Source organism: Manacus candei, unplaced genomic scaffold (genome assembly GCF_025592945.1).
Source record: "Manacus candei isolate 608988 ecotype Guabito, Panama unplaced genomic scaffold, ASM2559294v1 h1tg000017l, whole genome shotgun sequence".
NCBI classification, from domain to species: Eukaryota; Metazoa; Chordata; class Aves; order Passeriformes; family Pipridae; genus Manacus; species Manacus candei.
Window position 1 is genome coordinate 6079254 of NW_026138065.1, and position 23830 is coordinate 6103083.

Sequence of the window (23830 nt, forward strand, 5' to 3'; positions counted from 1 at the left end):
GAAAGAAAGAAGGAGCAAAAGAGAGAGATGGGGAGCAGGGAAGAAGCATTATTGTGGAGGTCTAAAATCTCCACATTCTTTTCTAGTTAATGTTTATTTTTCTATTCTTCTCAACAATGTGTGATTTCAACACCTCCCAGGTGCTCATTCAGCAGCAGAGCTAGTGCATCTCATGTGTGTAAGACTTGGGTGCTGGCTTTTCTGAGCTCTTTGGTGAGAAATGAGAGCTTGTGTTGGTGAAATGCCCATTATGGAGGGGACAGACACCTGTCAGCTACTGCCACAGACTGCTGACTCCCTCATTTAAGTTACAATGAGTGTTTGAGTTCTAGATATGTTTGTGTTGCAAGGGAAAAAAGTGTAGAAACAGTTGGATAAATATACAAGTATTAAAGAATTCTGTCTGTCTATTTATTCTTTCCCAAGACAACAGCACCTTATTTGGCCACCTGGCGATGTGTAGGGGGTGAGCAAAAGAGTTACTTGCTGGAATTGGGAGAGAAAACTTTCTAGAAGAAATAGCTTCTGAGCAGCGGTAATAGATGGCATAGAAACAAAAAAATCTGAGCATCTGCACTTCTTTTCTAAGGCTTCTCCTCTTTCTGGACTGGGAATGATCAAGAAGCAAGAGACAGCAAAATGTCTATTCCAGGAATCCCAACAACCATTGTCTCAGAGTCTGTACATGGTAAGTAGCCAGGATAACATTACAAATGTTTAGAAAAAGCTCAGTATGGATGTGGGCTGACACAGGTAACATTTGCAGTTGATAGAGTGTAGTGCAGGCACTCAGTCTAGAATAATTGAGTGGATTTTCAGCAGTTCTAATTACCCATATGCCTTGTAATGGAGTGGCAGTGAAGGGCAAACAGGAAAACGTGGCAATGTGAACCCTTGGTTTAAGTACTGGAAGGTAAATCAATATAATCCAAATCTTCCTAATCACTTTGTACTTCAGCTGTGAGCCTCAACATAGTCTCTGGAGATGAGCAGGAGTTACAGGGAAACAAAAAGTGAAGGAAGCTGAAAAATTGCAATTTCTTTGGATCTGAAATGATGATTTCATATCGTATCTGAAATAATGCTTTTAGACATGATCTCACATGTTTTCTCTTAACCACATATGCCATATTTCACATGTCTGTCTATGTAATAAAAATCAGGAGCTTTAAATCACTAAATTGTTACCATTTAAAGTGTGGTGAATGCATTTCACCCCCAGACGTCAGTCACGTGTGAAATGAGTTTGATATGTTCACTTTCTTTTCACAGCTACAAGAAGTCTTGGTTCCTTCCTTAATACCAAAGTATATATGTATGTATGGTTTGCAATCCTATCTCACATTCCAAATTATCATCAAAGCTCATTGGCAAAGCTGGAGTGAATTGCTTATAAAAACATTGCTTCCAAAATGTTACTGGTTGTTATAAGTGTTTTTTTCACTTCAAATTCCTCCTATTAATGAAAAGAATTCATCAAGATAAAGCAAATAGCTATATGCAATGTAAAAAGGAAGCAATATGAAAGAAGGGAGAGGTCCCCTATTCCTCAAGAGATCAATCCTTATTTGCACAATCTGAAGAAACTGGCAGAAATTCCGTGTATATGGAAAGCAGAACTAAATACAAACCAGAGTAAGTTATTGTTTTGTCAATTCACCTTGCATGCCCAAAATAAGCAGCAACAGACACGAGTTATTTTTTATGTCAGCCATTTACATAGCCTCACAATTAATTACCTATGTCTGAACTGCTATATTTGGTTGTGCAGTTGAGATAGGAGAGTTGAAATTTAGCAGGAGCTATTGCAGATGCACTGTGAATCAGGAGGTAGTTTTAATGCCACTGGAGAAAAACCATGTTGTAGTTTGAACTTTAATTTGATATCATTAACTGTATTCTATGACTAATGCTGAAATCCTAAGGGCTGTTTCTCATGGCCTCAAGCTTAATTCCCTAGTGATCAACTAGCAGGTTATATTCTGTCTGCCATTCCTCAAGCGTGCATGGGAAATGTAAATGTTACAATGGTAGATTCAGTCCTTTGGTTGTCTGATGGAAAATGTCTAAGGAGTTACAATGAAAAAAACCCGCAGCTCTCTTACAAACCACTTATCACATTCTTTTCTTCAAGCTCAGGAAAGTGTCATGAGAAGATGAGACAACAAAAAAAGTACCCTGTAGGTGATGAGAGCACAGCACTCAAAGTCAGATAGTGAGCTTCCTTGTGTCACATTGTTCTGAAGTGTAAATGTGAATAGCAGAAATCAAAGGCCACTAATATCAAGATTATAACATTAAGTATCAAATAGGAGAAAGAGGTAACTGTCTCAGTTTTATTGCTCTGATAGCAAAGGTTCCCCTACAAGGTGAAGGGAAGCCAGACTAGGAGTGTGACACAGTACTCTCATCTTCTCATATAAAATGATATCCCTCATTTGCAGAATGCTAAGAGCAGATAGTCCTGCTGACAAGCCACCGTCTATCTAGAACCATTATAGATGGGCTGAAATGTGAAAGAAATACCAGAGCTTATGGTTCAATTGAGTCTAAAAACAAAATGGTTGAGGCAGAGACAAAATCAGTATTAATTGCTGGTGTTCCTTTAGAAGGCTAGAGATGATGTTGTTTTACATGCTTTACCTTTTCATTTCATGGACAGTAAGTATCCTGCCTGCAGCAGACTTCTTTCAAGACTTTCCAGTTCAAATTCCTCCCTCCTCCACCTCTCTGAAGTGCACAAAACCACGGCAACCTGCAGTACTGGGAGTTTTGTTATATGACCTTGCTGGTGACTGCCAGCCTTCCTCCTGCCCACAGCAAAGCCTGACCTTTGCTACAGCTATTTTTCCCTGAGACAGATTTGCTTTAGTCCTCACTAGCTGGTAGTTTACAGGAGCTGACTCTCCACAGCTGCACTGAAACCAAGACAAGTTGTTGTTCAGTCCTTGTAAGCATCTGGCTGTAGCAATAATAATAATAATGGCATTATTTAAGTACTTAATGCACAATCTCTTCCTCCGTTCCACTGCTGAGATTACATAGCACAAATTGCTTATTTATAGTAAGTTATTAAAGCTATCTGAGCTAATTTAAATTAATTCTGCTTGGTCATTCCTCATCTAATAGCTATTTTTCATCACTGCTCAGGTAACTCACAGTCCTGGCAGCAGTCAAATGTGGTAGTCTAACCTTTTCATTTACATAACTTTTTGAAAGCTCAGTTATAGCTCAGTGATTTGCCCTTTGATGTAAATAATAATGCATGTTGCTGAGACCATGACAAATCTGGAACCCAAGACAAGTACCAAGTAGCATTTTGCAGCAAAGGGTTAGCTTCTCAGCATAAGCATTTAATTACACTGCTCAGCACAGCTGACATTTATTAATTAATTCTTATTGATGGTCCCCTGGAAAACATAGAGAATTAGGGAATAAGTACCGGCACAAAAACATCAAGTTAAAATATTTCTTTTGCTTCCTGTGTGGTGTCAGTGGGATGAAGTCTCTCTGACTGTACTTATGTAATGGATGCAGTGAGAGAAGAAATGGTTTGAACAAGAGAAGCACTTATCCTGAGAAAGCTCTGTTTGGGCTTTCTTAGAAGTGACTGACCAGAGAAGCTGCCAGCAACCAGAGAGGCAATGAGAAATAAGGATTTAAGCTGCAAGAAAACACAGAGCCTGAACTGCTGGCAAATGTATCACATAAAAACAACTTTCAAACAGATGAAATGTGTCAAATAAGTGAGGCTCATTGTGGTCAACTCCATAAGAAGATTCGCTTTATACAGCAGATGACAAAGTGAGGAAAGCCCTAGATGCTCATGATTGATCTCAGACTCATAACAAAATAGTAAAAAGTCAGATATTTTTGGGCATGTCAAGTGATAGAAGATGCAGAAGGGAGTGCAACATAGCACTCAAACCTGACCTTCTTCAGAGAGAAAGTGCCATGTCCCAGAAGCTGTCTGCGCCACTGCACACCTTCGTGGCTTCTGCTCTTTTCCTATGTGAATGGAATCAAAACCAGTGGGCCATACAGCTTCTTGAGATGTCTCTGTCATTTATTTATTTAGTTTAGGAGCAAAACAATAACTAATTCATTCAATTTCATTTTAAACATAGAGGCCAGCCTGGCAAACCTGCTCTGAGCTGTCAATATTTGAACACAATTGGAGAGGCAGCGAACTTAAAGGATTCATTGTATAGGATAGAGGAATTCTTGGTTTGTTAAACAATTCCAAAATGTTTATTCTTGACAAGAGAAGCTACTTTTCTGACTCTGTGGAAAGGTTCAGGGACCACCACGCAGTTGGCAGACATATCCAGAATTTGAGGACTGCAGAATTAAGTTACATGCACCTCTATTCTGTGGATAAGCATTGATTTATCTTGGACTCTGCTTTTAGAAACAACTCTTTAAAAACCCAAATGGAAAGACATGATCCTGCTTTGCTCTTTGGAAAGCTGCTTGATAATAAAAGAAAAATAACTAATTTCTGTTTTGCTAAACTATGGCTTAAACGAAAGAAAACCAGCCAAGGAAAGTTCTCCTGAATGTTAAGACAGGAATGTTTAAGACAGGTTTGGCTTTTAGTCATAAGTTCCATCCATTACAAAACACAAGAATCATTAATTATTGTAGACCCAGGTAAAAATACAGTATGTTGAGGAAGATACAGATTCAGTGAAAATCTGGTCAAACTCAACCACATTGTGACAGAGATGGGAAGATTTGCTGGCATACTGTGAAATAGTGTTTTATTGTGCACTCATCCTGCAGCTATTGTGCTTCAGCACTAGAGAGCAGCTGCTTGATATTCCTTCCTACTGAATATCTGCCTCTTGACAGTTCTGACATGAGAACTTTACTTAAAAAAAAAAATAGAAAATTTGAAGGGCAGAAGGATTTTATATTTGGGGAATAAAATTATTTTTGCCAGGCTACATAGAAAGGGCTATCTCCATGCAGGGAATACTCAAGATACCTTTCCATTAATTTTTCTCCAATTACTTCCTGTAATTAAATTCTGACTGGTTGTTAGCACTCAAACAGCTCAGTTAATAAACCTTCTTGCTCAAAGTTCAGAGTCCAGATTTCCGATTTTTAAATCAATTTCCCAGCTATTTTCCCTGTTTGACTCCAAGTGATTGCATCTTGGCTCCTCCCTTTGTTGGCTTTATTTGTAGGGAAAAAAATGTGTTTGAGCCAAACCCCCTGCGCTTCTTGATTCTGTGGATCTATTCACTTAACATTCCAGCTTTAGCAACACCTGACTGATTCTGGTATCTCATTGTAGTGATGACCCTTTCCTCCTCTTGTTTTTGAACCCATTCAAGGGATTGCATAAAGCCCCCTGAATCATTTTTTTTAGTTGCTTCAAGCAACCCTATGTTAGCTTCCCCTGTCCTAGGAAACAGATGTAAGCATTTACTCAAACTTTCAGAAGTGTTCAAAATGTAATGAGCAAGATCAGCACCTTCTTTTTACCCTATAAATTAGATATAGAGGAAGTCTTGCTTTCCAGAGCCCTTGCTGCTACTTCCCTCTTCTTCTGTGTCTCCTGGAAAGGCTGGAAGGACTGCCTGTGTCCCATAAGCAACAAGCCCAAAGCCCCTCTGGCTGCCTTCATTGTCCCTGTGCCCAAGGTCTGATGAACTGCAGAAGTTGCTCGGTCAACTGCTGTCTCCTGCAGTCCTCACTGTTCCTGAGTTAGAAAATTAATGAGTTAGGAAAGCCCAGCCAAAACCAGGACAATGTCATCTTACCTGAGTCCTCCTAGGTGAGGAGAAAGTCTCCTCTGGACATCCTGATTTACCATCCAGGCAATCAACTTCTGCAGAAATCTCTGAAACTGAATTTCTTTGCACCATGACATATTAGTAGAAACCCAGATTGGGAAAGTTGTAGCTGGATTTGCAGGTTTGTCTGAAAATTTGATAGAGGTTGGTCCTCTAAATAATCAAAATAATCAAAGCTTTATTTCCCTCCATTCTTTTGGGAAACCTAAATTCTTTAAAAAAACATTTAGGGGAATTTTATTCAAACCCATTCCCCCCTTTTATTTATTTGAGGAATTTCTAGTACTGATGGTAATGCACTTTGAAAAGCTTTGATTCCAGTGAGACAGTGCATTATTTGCTGTACCTTGGTTCAGCAGGACTACCAGCTTTCCTTAGAAGTTCTGCTGCTATGCACAGCATCACTGCTTTATTATCCACTCATCAGACTTCAGTGCACTGGTTTCTATCAGAGACTATATCAGTGAGACAAATCTAGTATATCCCATGGTGAAATAATCTCACAGTAAGGGGAGGGAGAACTTGATTATCTTGAAATGACCACTGTCTCTCCTGCCTTTGGTTTCTTCTTTGATAGGAATGTTAAAAAAACTTGTACAGAATGTGAGATTATCCACTTAGCTCTGTCCTTCAGGACTCTTAAGTAAAACGAAAGCTTGCAATCCTTTTATCATTAACTTTATATAATTCAGTGGTAGCTGTGACAAAGAAATTAGGAAACTTGTCCACTTTCCAAAGGAAGGCAGATTTAATGGACCCTGTGGCCTTTCTCAGGATAACAACTAACACTTGAATTCTTGGTAAAATGGCAGCTTAACTAGAAAACTTTAGAGGCTTCAGATTATTTTTTTTTCTTTCAGATGTATTCATGTGCTCAACAAGGTCCATCATCATATTTTTCTTTTTTTCTGAAATGCTGACAGGCAGGTGAATTGCTTTAAATCTTTTCTGAACAGTAGGTACTCTAAATACCAGAATCATTTTTGCTGTCATGATCCTGTGGACATTTAACATATATGAACAAAACACATAGAATCAGTAACTGAGGCTCTAGACCAGAGTGTTTCTACAGAACCCTCTAGAAACACCTGGGGTTTACAGCTGTGTACTGTCCTACAGGAAAACTGCTTTGTGACTATCTTTCATATACTGCTGATAGTTTTTGGACAAGTGAACAAAATACACTTGAGTAGATGCCTTTCACTCTGGGCTTCCACAAACATATAGAAAAGGAATCTGTACACTAGAAAACTAAAACAAATGGCTACATCAGTGCTTCTGCAGTGCTCCAAAACTAGCAGGAAATCTAAAGCCCCAAGTACCAGTGGCTGAAAATGTCTATTGATATGATCTCTCTTAGTCCATTAAATCTTAAGATTAAAAAAATTGGACACTTTTGAATATATGCACATAAATCAAAATAATTTGCATGGAGAATTAGAGCCATTCAAGCACAGGCAGACCATACAAATTCAAATAAAACTGTGTGGTGGTTTGAAAAACCTTTTCTCTAAGGTTGTAATGGTTTGCCCCACTGATAATACTGGACCAATCAATAGTCCACGTGCGCCCTGTGGAAATTACATACCCACAGAAACGGAAGAGAAGGTGGTGAAGATAGTGTAGAAGAAGGGTAGCCATGATCTGAGCCAGGAGGAGGCAGGGGGCCAGTGAGCCCCTCTGGGGGCCAAGGGCCCCAGCTGAGGCTACGGGAGACCCAGTATAGTGTCAAAGTTGGACCGGGTCCTGTAATCAAGAGCTAGAAAAGTTTCCTTACTGTCAGCAGCAGCAGAAGACACTGAAAGCGGCAGCGGAGCAGTCCTGAACAGAGGCAGTGATGGCTAAAAGCCAAAACGTAGCCAGTAGCAATGAGATAATGTGAAGCTGGCTGAAAGACGCAGAGATGTTCCTGCAGGAGGGAGAGCTGGCAACAAAACAGAGGCAAACTCAACAGAGCTGGTTTGGGGTAAGACTGTATTATTTTCCCAAAACCAGAGACTCTCTGAAGAGAAGGGGTGGACTTCCAAACCCTTAGGGAGTCCTGAAATGCAGCAGCAGCTAGAGAGAGGGAGAAAGGAGCTGAAAACCCGGAGTTTGTCCTGAGAGCTGAGCCCCGACGGAATGTGGAGGAGGTGGCTGTGCCCTCTGCTGCTGCTGTTGCTGTTTCTATCAAGCTGTCGAGCTGAGACAGAGCAAAAGAGCGTTGGTAAGACTGAACTGAAAGCTGCCTTTAGTGTTCTAACCCAAGAGGAGTGAAGATCTACAAGGAAATCCCCCGAAGGCTCGGGCTCGGGGTTGAAATTTCCGCAAAGTAAGAACAAAAATCCTGACTGCCATACTTAAATCTGCTGCCTCAGGAAAATGAGGACACTAACCAGTGCCACAAAAACTGAAATGAAGGAACTGTGGCCTGAGAAGTGACAGAAAGTCTTTTTTCTTCTTGGACTTTTACTGAAGAAGAGGAGAAATTTAATTTAATGTAAATATATATGTGGGTGTAAATAAACCTTTGAAAATATTTTCCCTTTCCCCCAATAACGAATGGTTGTGTTTTGTCTGAAAACTCTCCACATGGGGTAAAAAAGATATCAAGTCCATACCATCACTAAACCCTCTCACAGGGGCAAACTGTGGGAGGGGGGGGCTTGAACTCAGAAATTAGATTCTTGGGAGTTTCAAACTGCCACAAACTGATACACATCACTGTATCCAGTGGTGTATAGAAATAGGGCCAAACCTGAAAAAGGAATTTTCAGGAGACATGGAAATTCAGAAATATGTACAGCACTAAGGGTTGTGTATGTGACAATTTCATGGTTAACAGAAAGAAGAAACAATCCCACAATGCTGAGATAGCCTCCTGCTCCAACTGACTGCTGGGGACGCTGCCAAGACCAGCTAGCTAATACAGCTCTCTGGGATAGGTACCCACAGCTCACCAGCTCCAAACATGTCAGGAAGGTGCTCTGAGGAAACAGAAGGAGAACTGAGCAAAACTGATCTGGCTGGAAAGACACAGGTCTCTGGCTTGGTCACAGTCACTTGAGAGTTGGGGATAACTTTGATATTAAAAAATGGGCACTGTCAGATCAAATGGTGCACTATTAGTGCCATCAGGCTGTGCCACTTACTGAGATTTCAGTCATGGTAAAGCCTTGCCTCAGCACTTCATAGAGAGGAAACAAGATTTTTCTAAGTCTGTTTTCCCATCTATAAGACCAGAATGAAGTATTTGCTCATAGAAATTTCATAACAGCATGAATATTTGTGAAATGCTTGATGGATTTCAGAAGAAAAGCACCACTGGAAGGTAAAATCTTGTAACTGTTTCTTTGGCTTCAATATTGCAGTGAAAGCGTGCAAGCAATATTGATGTTTATAAAATTATCTGGGCCAATCCTCAGCACTGCTGCCTAGGAGGCTCTGGCTAGTGGTAAGACCAGTTCATGCATTTGCAGTGATTCTCCAAAACTCATTTAGTGTCAAGCTTTTTACTGTGTCTCCCTGGAGAAAATCCTTAATTAGAAATTTCCTTTAGATATGCTTTTTATCATACCTATTGCTTTATGGATTCTTTTTCCTACTATCCCATGCTTGCCATTTGTTGACTCACTGCATTTTAAGCAGCAAGACAAGTTCCCGCATGTTTCCTCATCTGGAGAAATTTAAATATCAATTAAAAGAAATCATTGATGTCAGCCAGGATTTTTTCCTATTAATTTTAAAATCATTGCCTTTGCAATGTCAGGCTAAAGCTTATAATGAACTAATTTTAAAATACTTGTGCTGGGGGCAGCTTTTCTGAATTTTACATAACTGCATATAAGTGGAAATCAAAATGTAGTGACCTGGGTTTGCACTCAGCCAAGCAAGTACATCACTTCAGATACATGAACCTTCCCATTGACTTCAAGGAGATCAGCTCTGCTTAACTTGTAATTCAGTGCTGGAGTGCTAAGGAACAAATGTCTAATTTTATTGAGCAGTTTTCTTCTAGTGACATAAAATCCACATGTTTCCCAAAGCAAATCACTTCATCATTAAAAAGGAAGTGATGTCTTTCTTTATTCATGTCACTTCTAACTGTGAAAATTTTTTTCCTCTCCTATGAGAAAAGGCTAAGATAATTGGGATTGTTCAGCCTGGAGAAGAGAAGGCTCCAGGGTAACCTAAATTGCAGCCTTTTGGTGCCTGAAGGGAGTCTACAAGAAAGATGGAGAGAGACTTTTTACAAGGACGTGTAGTGATAGGACAAGGGGGAATGGCTTTAAATTTAAGATAGTAGATTTAGATTAAATGTTGGGAAGAAATTCTTCACTGTGAGGGTGGTGAGGCCCTGGAAGCTGAGGTTGCTCAGAGTAGTTGTGGATGCCTCATCCCTGGGAGTGTTCAAGGCCAGGCTGGATGGGGCTTGGAGCAACCTGGTCTAGGGGAAGGTGTCCCTGGTGTCCCATGGTTGGACCTAAATGATCTTTAAGGTCCCTTCCAACCCAAACCATTCTGTAATTCTATGATTCTATTCTATGATATGGCCGAAGTTAGGAATTTAGATACTCAAACACCTTGGAAGCCTAAAAACACATTCTAAAAATTCTAAGTAACAAATGCTGCTTGCACCAAAGAGTAAACCCTGCTCATGCAGCTTGAAACACGGCACCAAAGGTCTATAGTCCTGGTGGTAATGCTAGGGCTGAGATAAGGCATTGCATTGTGTTTCAAATTTGGTATCTGAACTTCTGCTGCTCTCAGAGCAATACCTTTGGCAAAGCATAGATGTGATTCGCAGTATAAGCCAGCATTTTTAAACATGTAAAGGTGTTGGAGAGGAGCTATATTTGAGGAGGTTGTACATTTGGAAAATCAACTCAAAGAATCATTAAAGCAACACTTACCTCAGACTTGAGATGGGAAGAAAGCAACTAGTAAGGTGTTAAGAATATTGCGCAAGTTGCATTTTAAAAAGCTGATTTTTATAAACTACCATTTTATCAGCTGTCCATCATACTGGCAGCAGCAATGACATGAGGAGCCTGGTTTGTGTATAACCTTGCATATTTGGAAACAAAGAATGAACATGGCTATGCAGCACTTGAGTTCCCAAGTGTGCTGGTAATAAGATTACAATACTGCACACCTGCATCTTTAGTCAGTTACCTAAATTTCATCTGTGAGGTGCAAAAATGATTTTAGGAAAACAGCATAAAATAAACTGCACTGGAGGATATGAAATTGTTTGGGGGTTTTCATTCCACTGTATGGAAAACACTGTCTATTGTTTCAGTCAGTTTATTTGAGAAACTCCAGCTACTCTGCAGAGTGATTATCAGCACATGCAATAACTCCCCCTTATTTCCAGCTGCCATCCCCGGCCAAGCAGCAGGGTGGCTGTAGTCTCTCACACCTGAGGCATACCTTGGAGCAGGCAGCGTGTTTTCCTGCACAGCTTCCCAACAGCTCCAAAAACACCATTCTCGTGGTCAAATTCTTGTGTGCCACCTGCATCTTCCAACTCTCCTTAACACTAAAGTTGACTTAACTGCATGGTTCAGTAACACCTACTGCCCTGGCTGGGGACACAGTGTTCCCTTCCCACTCCCCTTGACTTCTGTTCATCTGTCATTTGCTTTCTTTCTGAAGATTTTCAAAATGTTTGCTTAGCTTTTTGCACTTCACTGAGCCTCCTAATCTAAGAATGTCTGTTGAGAATATAGTATTCTGCCTGCTCATTTATGTCATACCAGGAAAAACCATTTATGACATTTTCTCCAATATCTTTATTAAGGTATTTAATTTCTTAATACTTTTAAAACCTCCTGAGTTTTATCTGGAGTCATTTCCCTCATCTCTTAATAAAATCAGTCATGGATAACTTGAAGCATAACTCCCATCCATGTCTGTATTACTTCCTCAAGGAATTTTTCTCAACTTATAAGTCACCTCAGAAGTCATGCTGTGAATGAAATGCGAAGTCACCTGGTAACTTTTTTTAAGTTTATATATAAACCTTATTCTTTATGCCTGGCTTCATACAGGTGCATGTGTGCATGGATAGACATATAGAACACAGAAAACTCACGTTACCCATTTTTTAAAAAAAGTCCTTGTTATTAATTCATCTTTTTCTGTTAGGATCACAGTTTGATTGAAAGATAAGTTATGCTGCTAAATTGTTATTTTTTATAAAAAATATTTATAAAAATATATTTTTAATATAAAGATCTCCAGATTCCTGATAGTACTTTTAGCTACTCTATAGTAGCAGAACATCTTATAAACACGTGTATTAGTTTTTAAAACAAGTTTAAAATGCTAGCCCTAAGGAACTGATATGACTAGAGCAACAGAACTTAGTAAGAATACATTAACTGGTAAATGAAAATGTAGGGGTTATCCCTGAAATGAACAAATCTCTGTCCCCTCACTCCACCACTAAGGCCTCAGTGTTTGAATAATTTTTTCAAGTATTACTTGAAAATGTTGCCCTATGCTGCCATGAGGTTATTTATCACCTAAAAGCACCAATTTTAATATAGCTTCCCTAAAAACAGTAACTGCTTGTGAAGCTGTCAGCAAGATAAAGTGAGCATTGGGTTTAGTTTTCCGCTATTTACCCTGGTCTTGTTGGAACAGCAGGCTTCCAGTTTTCTTATCCTGTTTTAAAGTATTTCCAGGGCTGCATTATCCCATTTGTTTGCTAAATGCATCCTTTCCTCCAGATATATATGAATACTGAGAAAAGAATTTGAAAAGGAAATGCCTTGCTTCCCACCAGTGCTCTGTTGGCTGTCACTTGCAGGAACAGCACTGGCTAAGGCTTAGCAAGTTGAAAACAAAAATTGTTTTTACAAGATTACTGAGCTATTGCAGCTGGAAATGTTCTTCAGCATTAGGCTGTTCTTGGGCAATATTGCCAAAACAGATACTGTTGGATGTATTTAATATTCGGCAAGCATGGCTGAACTACTAGTGAAGGACTGCAACCCTGTCAGCATTTAAGATGTGCTGTATTTGAAGTCAAAGGTGACATTCTTGGACTTTAAAAAGTCTGGTTATTCATCAAGACAAAGCTAAGCAACTTGTATGGTGAGCGGCTAAGTTTCTTCCTTGTAATTCACTTCAGATACAAAAGACACGGTGGTATAAAATCTTGGCACATAGCAAGTGTTCTCCTTTTACTGTGCACACCATTTCACTGACTACTTCGCGCATTCCTGCAAACCCTTTCTTTTCATGACTTCATGTCAAAGCAGTAATTATTCACCTTTTTCATGCTTAGAATCTTTCCAGTTCAAATTACAAAGGTCTTCCAAAGGTCACTGGCTGAAATTCAGTTTTTGGTATGAAGCAGCATTCTCTTCTGAGACCGAAGTATCAGCTGGTTAGGTATAATGTACATGATTGTGAAACACCATCGTGGTGTTTTCAGGTCAGGCACCCAGATTACACCCTTTATTTCTCTATGCTACAGCCAGATGTGAGTGTCATGAGCAGTAGTTGTTAGGGGTAGAATTAGAGCAGTGCATGTGGCTAAGGGAAGAACCAAGAGTGCTGAGTAGAAAAGGCTTGAACTCTGCTTTCTCTGTGTCCCAGCAGGCCAGCATCACTTGCTGGCAACTAAAGGAAGCGGAGGACTGATGCAATTTGGCTGGACTTCGTAAAGACTTCTGTATAACAACTCTGCTTAAGCTTGGCTCCAAGCAGAGTAGTCAGATATTGTATGGGAAGGGCTACACTATTGCTTACAGAAATGTTAGTCTGCTGTGCATTCCCCTATCCTCTGCAAAGACAGAGGCAACAAGTGAGGAAACAATGGCAGACAACGAAGCTGGGGAATATGAAAAAATTCTGTGCAAGTGAAAAGCCCTTGTAACTTTTTCATGACTTTGACTATACTAAACTGGCATCTCTGAACATCAGTAAAAATCTCCTGCCCCTCCAGAGCTGAGTGTTACTGAATGTTACTGTGTGCCACTAGTGCAGTCTTAATGCCATCAGACTAGGGATACAAAGGAAAAACAGGGGCACAGAAGCAAGATCTGAGCTGGCTGCTGCCAAGCCATAGCAAAGCTCAGCAACACTGAAATGCGTAACCTAGGAAGAAATTCTTGGAGCTTTATACTAAACTCATGGTTTTGTTCCTGCATGAAGCTAGCTATAAAGAGGCAATTTGGCATCTTGTGGGAAAAGTATGCATAGAGTCAAAGCTGGGACAGAACAAAAAAAGGCACTAGTCTGGAGCCAAATGATAATGTTCAATAAAGTTTTACAATATATGAAGCAAAGGGAAAGCAGTCTGATAACCATCTACCGTTGCACCTGGCAGATGGATTAAAACTCATTTACTTTCATTCTACAAAGAGAAACAGAGTCACTGTTTGGTGACTGCCATAGTGGATTATTTTTGCCTCTAGCTTTGCACACAAAAATCAATTCAAGTGTGGAAATGAATCTGAGTACAGGAAAGTGAGCCAATACTGTCAGCACAGAATAACTGATGCAGCAGCAGCAATAACAGAACTTTTTCCAGAGAAAAGCTATTTATGAAAAAAGTAATTTCCCATTTCAGTAAAGGCAAGTTAGACTGCAGAAAGATCATGTGAACTTCCCAGCTCTCAATTACATATTCACACATTTGTAAAGTTCCAGAAACACTTTATTTAAAAATGGAGTTGTAAATGCATATAACAAAATAACATACATAATAAATGTAACAAAAATAAATAAGGAGAACATGTTCATACAAAATAAGAACAGAGTAATGCAAAATGCTTATTACAGAACACAAAGGTATAAATGCCTGAAAGAACACAAACAGAATCTCGTATGAAGAGCCTGCACCTTTAATCCTTCCTAGCCATCCCCTGCTTTCCACTTGAATTTGCAGAAAAATTATGTTCCCAAGCATTAAAAAAAGAAGGAAATATGGTGATGGTTTGGTACACTCGGTTTTCAACACTTAGCTCTAATTTCCATTTATTTTTGCCCTTCAGCACCTTCAAAAAGTTTTCCCGTAGCCTCTGTAAACCAGTGTCATTCAGGCTCCCAGTTAGCTGGAGTAGAGCATATTGAGTCATACATGAAGACTGTTTGCTTTTATTTTTTTTTTAAAGAAAATACGAAATCCATTATACAACAGATTAGTGGTTTTGTTTTTACAACTCTACAAAAAAAGTTTTTGCATTTTTATTAACTGGTCCAACTTTTACTGATTTCCGAAAGCCTGTACAATTTAAAAGTGTACAGAAAGTAGGTTTTTTTAAAAACAAATGTCATATAGGATTATTGCTGAAATATTAAAGACCATTTCATAAAAGCTGCAAAACTGTATCTTTAACCTTAATATATAGAGACTGATGCAAACATAAGAAAATTCCAGTCTATTAGTTACATTTAACAGAAAAAACATTCCTCCAAATTACAGTGTTCTGGAAATACAAAGTAATTTACTTTTATTCTTACTATTATTTCCGAATGTTAAGTTACTGGGACAACTGATAAGGAAAATAGGCTTATATAGGAAACTTTAAATAGACTTGCTTTTCAGCGGTATAAGCAAAATGTCCATGTTAGCAGTCGTCTTCCAGAATCCTTTTAAATATGTAAGACAGGGACAGCTTTACTAGCAAAACTACAGGAAAATATACAGAAGCAAATAAAATCATTTGCTTGGGAGTGTATCTATTGATTAAGCAAATCATGACAACTCTTATTTCCAAGTCCCCTAAAGAAAATTTTACACCTCATGATCATTCCAAATAAACAGTAATTTCTTCTGTAAGCTTATGCTGCATTTGGATTGGTGAGAGCCCATTTGCCTCAACATACTTTAACGTGTCCCACATTGCTGAGTGTTTAAATTTATTTCCTAGTTTCAACAAATATTTGGACAGAAATGAGATACGAAATACTTCTACTGTCATTAACATCAAAAAGACATTTGAAGATCAAAAAGTGCCAAATAGTCCTTTCAGAAAGTGGATTAAAACACTGTAATGATAATACAAGGACAGTATTATCAGTTTTCTATGTACACCAAAACACTGCTTGCTGTTTAATGATATTGATATGTTCACCTACCACTCCCAGCAAATCTTAGTGCAAACATAATATGTGAACTCATTTGTAAACCCCAAGACAATTTACGCAGCAACAAGGTTATATAAATCACAGAACTGTTTGAGATTTTCCAGTATATGAGAATGAATGCTTTCTGAAATCTGTCTTACTTTTGCAGTAATGTGTCATTGTAGTCAAAGATAATGTTTCCTATATAAATCATCCAATTCAGAATCAAATGTAACTGTTCAACAGTTCTGTATAAGTTTTAGTGGAGGAAGTCCATTCATTAGAGCAGCTTGGCAAAGAGATTTGGGGTTTCCATAACATTAAATGTTAGACCACTTGCATGGCTTTTAAAAAGAAATAAATCTATTAAGGGAAAACTGCTGATATAGTAATTCTTTTGCAAAGCACACAACCACAAAGGGCAAACCTGCCACAATCTGCTTTCCTACACTGGTATCTATGCATAACTTTATGATTTGAAAAGGATTTGTGTGACAATCAAAGCATCACAATTAAAGAAAACTGGTTTAATAAAACAACTGCTGTTTGACCAAGCCTTTTTTTTAATTATAAAAACCAATATTATAATTTTTCCTTGATTTCTAAACATTCCACATGAAAGGTTTTTGTATCAAACACCGAGATGTCACTCACGCAGGGTGGCATCTTCCTCTTCCCCGTCTGGGTTAAACCTATTGAAATGTATGCTGAAATCTGCCTCAGATTCAGCATTTTCAAATTCAGGTGCAACAGGGACGGTGGCAGGTCGAACAGCCCGAGCTTCGGGCTGGCAGTTTGGCTGCGCTTGAGCGCGGGTACCTTGGGAAACAGGACTGGACTTCGGCTTCGGCTGAGCTGGTAAGATGGGGCTGGCGAATCCCAAGTTGCTCAAAGCATCCAGGGTACCATCAGGGTCAATCATAGCATTAATTGCTAAGCAACAAGAAAAAATGAAAAGGATAGGGAAGAAACCATAAAAAATATGATTTTCTGTTACTATACAAATACCGGAATCCTTTTCTCACACTTTTCTTTTTATGATGGCAGACGTGAGTTTTTATGTGTGCTGTCCATGACAAAGCAGGGGCATATCCAACATAGATATAAACTAATCAGTCAGTTAGTATCTATTTAGTCAGTTTATATGGTTTTTTCTCCTAATGTTACCATTATATTATTCTTTGTTCCAAGCCACCCCCTGGAAATAGCCATAGTTGTTAATTCCATGAATGGATGAAATTTGTATAAAAGAGCAGTCATCTATCCATAGTGGGAGCAAACTGAAACAATCTAGTACCATTTAATTTTATTATACTACTAACATATTTGTCACATTTAACAGAACTTCTCTTTTTTATTTCCAAAATTGTACTAACATCTATTTGAACACCACTGCATACACAAGGAAACAATCTGGCCTCCTTTATTTATGTTCTCTAAACACAATATAATTTCTAATGAACTGACATTTTTTAATTATAGTTGAGCATGAAACAAAAACTAATTTGTTTCTAAAGGTGGTTAATGATTCCTCCTGAAACATTCTTTTTTAAAACATGTTTTACAAAAGATTAAATCTGAATACTACAAAAAACAAATATAGGAAATTTACAACTAACATAATAAGGATAAGCATGGACCACTAATCCATTTGACCACCACTGTTACTAAAAAATAAACTAAGTATAAACAATACACAACCTCTAAGTATAAACAAGACTGCAACCTCTTTTTAAAAAATACTCAGTTTTTAAGTTGATTTTGATAAATGGAATATATGTCTAATTAGCAGACCTTTTAAGCAAAACATACTTCTTTCCACTTTACATATAGATAAGACCTTATATGTGAAAAGCGAAATAACTTTTTGATTTTGTAGTCTGCGGGTTCCATAGTTACAACAATTGGATTTTGCAGTGTGAAGGGAAGATGCCAAGAGCCAATTCTAAATTTTCATTTCATCATAATGGAGACAGTTGTGGGGTTTTTTGAGATTTCCTACAGATTACGGTCTCAGTGCATGCCTTATACTGAATTGTGCTACACATGGGGGTATTACTGATGTGCAGAGCCTATTTCATAAAGCCTAATCTCAGGATTCTCTATCACCTACTCTTCAATATTTACAGAAATATTTCTATTAAGAATGTTTCACAAATAATTACTTTGGGATTCTTAAGACTACGCAATTCTTAGTCGAGCCTTTTCTCATCATATAAAAAGATACGATCAAAAAACCAGTGATGTTTGTTTACCAAATGTGCCAGCAATTATATGATATTAATGTATGTAACTGATACTGTGAACATATTTTAATATATCGCAGTAACTTTATTTCATGGTATAGATATACACATATATATTTAACAAATTTGAAGTAAGGAACCACAGAAGAGAAAAAAGATTTGTACCTTGCAGCTGTTTCTCGACTCGTTTCAGTTCCTGTAAGATTGATGATATTTCCTAGAGGAGAAATGATCATGTTTCATTATGGAGAAAGAGACTATCAGTAGTGAAAAATGCCACTCCTCAAGCTTTGCAATTGCAATACGCTATTTGGGTTGACCCTCCTGGCATCAAGAACACCCTTACTGGTGGTGACCCAGTCAAGTCTCCCACAGGTCCTGGGTGGCAGCCCATGAAGCTGGAGAGCCATGTCTCACTCAGAATCTAGAGCTCCTCCACACTGGCTGCCTGCTATGGTCCATAAAACCCCACCCTGTCCCTTGCTCATCTGGCTGTGCCACCTCTGCTCAAGCACAGACTTACAGATACCATGGTTCTGTAGCAACTGGGCACAGCAACAGCAAACTTTTAAAGGAAAGTCACAGGATAAACCCACTATTAAATGGAATCAAGTGACTTATAACCTTGCTCAGATGAGAGTCAGAAAGTGAGATGACTGCATCAGGATTCTGTCTGCAACATTCTATCTGTCCCCTTTGCCCACAAGACCCTGTACAGCACATCAGTGTTGGGGCCTCAGCACTCGTTTGCCTTAGAGCCTTTTCTCCACTGTGCTGCACTACTTGTTAACACAGATGTAGCCACAGCAATGAACTCAGAAACAAAGCAAATGTACTGTACCTTAAACTACAGAATCACAGAATATCCAGAGTTGGAAGGGACCCATCAGGATCATCGAGTCCAACTCCTGGCCCTGCACAGAGCACCCCAAGAATCATACCCTGTGCCTGAGAGTATTGTCTGAACACTTGATATCCGACAGGTTTGGTGCCATGACCACTTCCCTGTGCCATGTAAATCCTACAACTGAAGGATCCTACACTGAATAATAGTGTTAATCCAACTACTGAGGAGAGCTGTCAGTGGTATTCTAAAGCTGAGAATTTTCAAAGGCACTGATTTCAGAAAACCATTTAACCCATTTCAGGAAGCCATTTTGTACTAAGTACTGTGATTTTTGTGTGTGGCAAAGAGATCGATTATCTTGAATTTTACACAGTCATTATGTTTAAGAAGATTCCACATCTGGGCTGGACATCAATGTTCCAAGGATAAAACAAACATCAGTTATAACTGTCCTCCCTTAAAATTTAATAATCATCTGTGGTAGAAATAAGCACTGCATTTGAACAATATATTGCTCTGAAAACTGAGTAGAAACTTGAAAATCATAAACAAAAAAACACCCCGAAGAACCCATTCACTTTCAAACAATGTGAGATGCTTTAATTAATTGAAAAAAATTTGTAGAATGATGAACTTAGGAATAAATATACAACAAACATTTTTTCTTTTTTAAAGAATCAACTGAACCCCCATATTCAGGACAAAAGACTAAATTCGGATCTTATGCTGGACAAGGATAAGAGAAACTCCTTATATTATAATATTTCTAGAATTAGAAACTTCCATGAGGAACCTGCTTAATTAAACTTTAAAAAAATTTAAAAAACCCTATCAGTGAATCTATTAAATTATAACACTGCATTACTAATGATTGCTCTTAATAAATGTACCATTCTGCAGAATTACAGGCCAAGCTTTCCATACTTCCAGGAAAAATCAATCTGGAGGAGTTTAATAACTCACGATGAGCTAACAGAAAAGTGCTAGCCTGTTCAATGCCAGAGGAAATGTATAATTTGACTTCTGCGCAGTCCAGTACAAAGTATGTGAGTAGTTTCCTCTCCCACCTTTCCCTCAGAAAAAAAACCTGCTTCTGTAAGCTGACATTCTTAACAGCATGGTACTGCAGATGGATAATGTAACTAGACTCACTGCCTGCTCTCACATTCAAGGATGTTTTTCAAATGCTACACTCTGTGTTCAGAAGTAAAGGAGAAGTATACTAAGAAATAACACGTGCTCCATCCCCTCACACTGTCACACAGTCTGGTCATGAAATGGCCTGAATTAGGCAGGTATATGAATCAGCTGGAGCTGTAGTGGGTGCCCTATGGTTATCGCTTCCAGACAAAATCAAGAGGATTATTTTTCATTGAGGAGTCCTTTTATTGCCATGCGTCTATGGATTATTTTCATCACGTAGCAAAACACAACAATTTCTCTAAATATTAACAATCAGTGTTAATAGTATTAAGTATTAATGATAAGTAGGTAAAGTAGTTTTTAGACTGTAAAACAAGTTAATTTGAAAGCAATCTAACATTAAAACTAATGGTTGTTACCTTTTGTTAAACAAATGTACTGATGGTCTATACATAGTCTGAATCCCTTTGACTGCATTCTTTATCTGAGAATTTCCCCTGAACAATTCCTTGTTTCTTTATAAGACAGTAAATCTTAGTAATTATTAAAGCAGATTAGGTTTATTCTTGAAATATATGTGGTGTCTAAATAAAACCTTTTAAAATTTTTGTCCTTATGTCACTGAAAACAACACATTCCTCTACTGATTATTTAGATGTTAGATAAGCAGCATAATCAGTCCTAGAAAAGAACTATTCATACCATGCTTGATGTTTTCACAATAGGAACTTCACTTTCAGCTCGCAACTTGTTTTCAATTTCTTCCCAATTTCTATCTTTGTCTTTAAATAATATTCTAGAAGAAAGAAATTTAAGAACACTGTTTAAAAAAACCAAAACACACCCACAAATTAAAACTGAAAGATTAGATAATACAATACGAGAAAGTGGCATAGGGAGCACTGAATAAAAGTAAAATCTGAAATATTGAAACCTGACAGAATCCAATCATACAGTTTAAATTTTCAGGGAAGCATATAGGGTTTCAGCAAAATCATTCTTATTGACATTAAAATGGCAGTTCTGTAGCTAAACACTTGCTTATGGAGTTGAAAAGACATAGATGTTTCTTTCCTCCAGCACGGAGACATTTCTTAAAAAATGCAACTATATTACTGTAGTCAGATAATTCCCCTTTAATACTGCATTTTATAACAACTGCAAAACAAAAGGTAAATAAATGCATCTTTTACATTTCTATTTTATAATAATTTAATACAAAATAAAACCACTTCAGGAAATTAAAAAAATACATTTCACAGAAGAAGTTTTTATTGAAAAGTCTCAACACATAAATTTTATATATATATATATATATATATACATATATATATATGTTTTAGTAGTATGAGTATCACTTGTAGTACATGTTTAAAGAAGTATTTTATATTTGTAAAACCTCAAAGCATACTGTGAGATTTCCTTCTTTAATGTTTTGCTTCCCTGCTTGACAAATAGTTTTTGTTTGCATTGTCATATCACAAATATAATTTAAACTGTCTACACTGGTGCAATTGGAAAAAAAACAAACAAAATAAAAACAGATATTTAAGGTCTGGTATGTGACACCATGATGACATAGAGGAGTCCAAATCCACTTCTTCTCGAATTGGTATTTCAAACAAATAGCTGCAGTAAAACTGCTAAGCAAACAAAACAACCAATTTCAATCATGACCAAAAGTAGTACATTTTAAAGAAATTATTTGTGTAAGTATGTCTCTGAAGAAAAAATTTTTAAGGTGGAAGTTCATGAAATATTTAATCTCATAAAGACTAAGAATTTGAAAGAAAGCTGGGAGACTTGGTACTGCATTTCTGTTCACCTTTCTTCAGTTATTCATACCCTATGGAAAATTCTACTCTCTATTATTATCATCCTGTCAAGAAAGTCTAATTTTGCAAAATATTTACTACCCTGCCTTATTTTATCAGTACACAGATGTCCAGAGACAGCCTATCCAGAAGGTGCTTTAACTCTTCTTCTCTCTTTGAGGTCTTCACTCACTGCTGCTTCAGAACGGGTTTATGTCGGAGGTTTCGCTGAGAGGAAGTGCTACTTTGATGACACAGTGTCATGGGATTGAGGCAAATGACCACTTCTGCCAAGTGACTTGGGTGTATTCAAGTAAGTCAGTTCATTCAAGGGTAAAGATTAATACGCACTTTTTTAGGGGGAAGGAAAAAAATAAAATTATAAGTAATCAAAACCACAGCAAAGAAAACATGAAACCCTTTACGGTCTCAAATAGAGTCATCATCTTTTATAAAAGTTCATCATCAGAGGTCTGGCAAAATTCTCTTATGTTCCTGAAGGGAGTGCAAAACCTTTCAAAGATGTACAACTGCAAACCTGGATACCAGAAAGTCCAATTACAAGGGAAAATTTAGGATTTGCCTGTCACTGAGAAGTTCAAATAAACATGTTAATTAAAAAAAGGCATCAACACACACTGGAAATTAGCAGGAACATAGAAAATAAGGCTTTATTTAGCAGTAAACAACACTAGAAAAAAACCAATATAAGCTATTGTGACATTGTCTGATTTTTCATTTACCTTCTTGCCATGTTATTTTAAAATAATTCTGTCTTGATTCATTGTGATTAGTGCCTTTGCTTGTGTATGTGGTGTTCTCAGTCTTACTCTTTTAGAGATAATGTTCTTACTCCTCTTTTACAATTTGAAAACCTTTCATTTCATAGGTCAATTTATTAAAAAAAGAGGAAAAAAATGAAAGCAGTAATTAAAAATTCTGAAACTGTTATTACTTTGACTACAAAGTGGGAAGGCCAATTTGTTTTTACTATAAATTTAGGAAGCCTATTTGCTTTTTACTTCATCTTTCTGAATTCTTCATTTAGTTCATTTTAACTTCCTGGGGGATCTTAATCTCTTGTCTGCTTTGACCTCTCTAACAGTATTCTTCAAGTTAAAAGAACATATTTATAAATGCCTGCTGCCTTCTGCTCTTGCTTTCCCCTACCTTCTGAGGCAAGTCTTACTTGATTGTGCTCAATCCTCATTTTTCTTTCACAGCACTTTGCAGGATGCACAGCAAACTGCAGAGACCAAACAGTACCTTCACTGACCTGAATGCTTTGCCTAGATTTTGCCTGACTAAAGAGGCACTTGCCTGCTACACGCCAGTAATGCTGCATTCACATTGCAGAGCACTGATAAAACCATGCAGGTCCTCTCACTGAGAAACCTACTTACCTCTTCCCTTCGTAATCTTTGCAAATTTTCTGCAAACTCATTGTAACATATAAAAGCACAAATACAGGCTAGGTAGAGAATGGATTGATAGTAGCCCTAAGGAGAAGGGCTTCGGGTGCTGGTGGATGAGATGCTGGACATGACCCAGCAATGTGCACTCTCAGTCCAGAAGGACAAATGTGTCCTTGGTTGTATCAAAAGCAGCATGGTCAGCAGGTCGAGGAAGAGGATTCTCCCTCCTACTCCGCTCTGGTGAGAACCCACCTGCAGTGCTGCATCCAGCTCTGGGGTCCCCATCACAGGAAGGACATTGACCTTTTGGAGCAAGCCCAGAGCAGGGCCACCAAGATGCTCAGAGAGCTGGAGCACCTCTCTTACGAAAGACAGGTTGAGAGAGTTGGGATTGTTCAGCCTGGAGAAGAGAAGACTCCGGGGAGACCTTGGAGCAGCCTCCTAGTACCTAAGGGGAGCCTGCTAGAGAGCTGGGTAGGGACTTTTTATAAGTGCA

At 38.1% G+C, this 23830-nt stretch overlaps 1 protein-coding gene across 11 annotated transcripts in view; it reads right to left on the minus strand.

The window, feature by feature from the left end:
• Window positions 1-14435: 14435 nt before the first annotated feature.
• CEP170 (centrosomal protein 170) overlaps window positions 14436-23830 on the minus strand; it is a 99710-nt gene continuing 90315 nt past the window's right edge. For all 11 annotated transcript variants that reach the window (XM_051783797.1, XM_051783798.1, XM_051783795.1 and 8 more), the window contains 3 exons: window positions 20808-20901; window positions 18281-18332; window positions 14436-16802 (listed from right to left, as the gene is read on the minus strand). In XM_051783797.1, coding sequence (XP_051639757.1) covers window positions 16516-16802; window positions 18281-18332; window positions 20808-20901 — 433 coding nt within the window. In that variant the 3' untranslated portion in view covers window positions 14436-16515. The remainder of the gene's footprint in view (window positions 16803-18280; window positions 18333-20807; window positions 20902-23830) is intronic.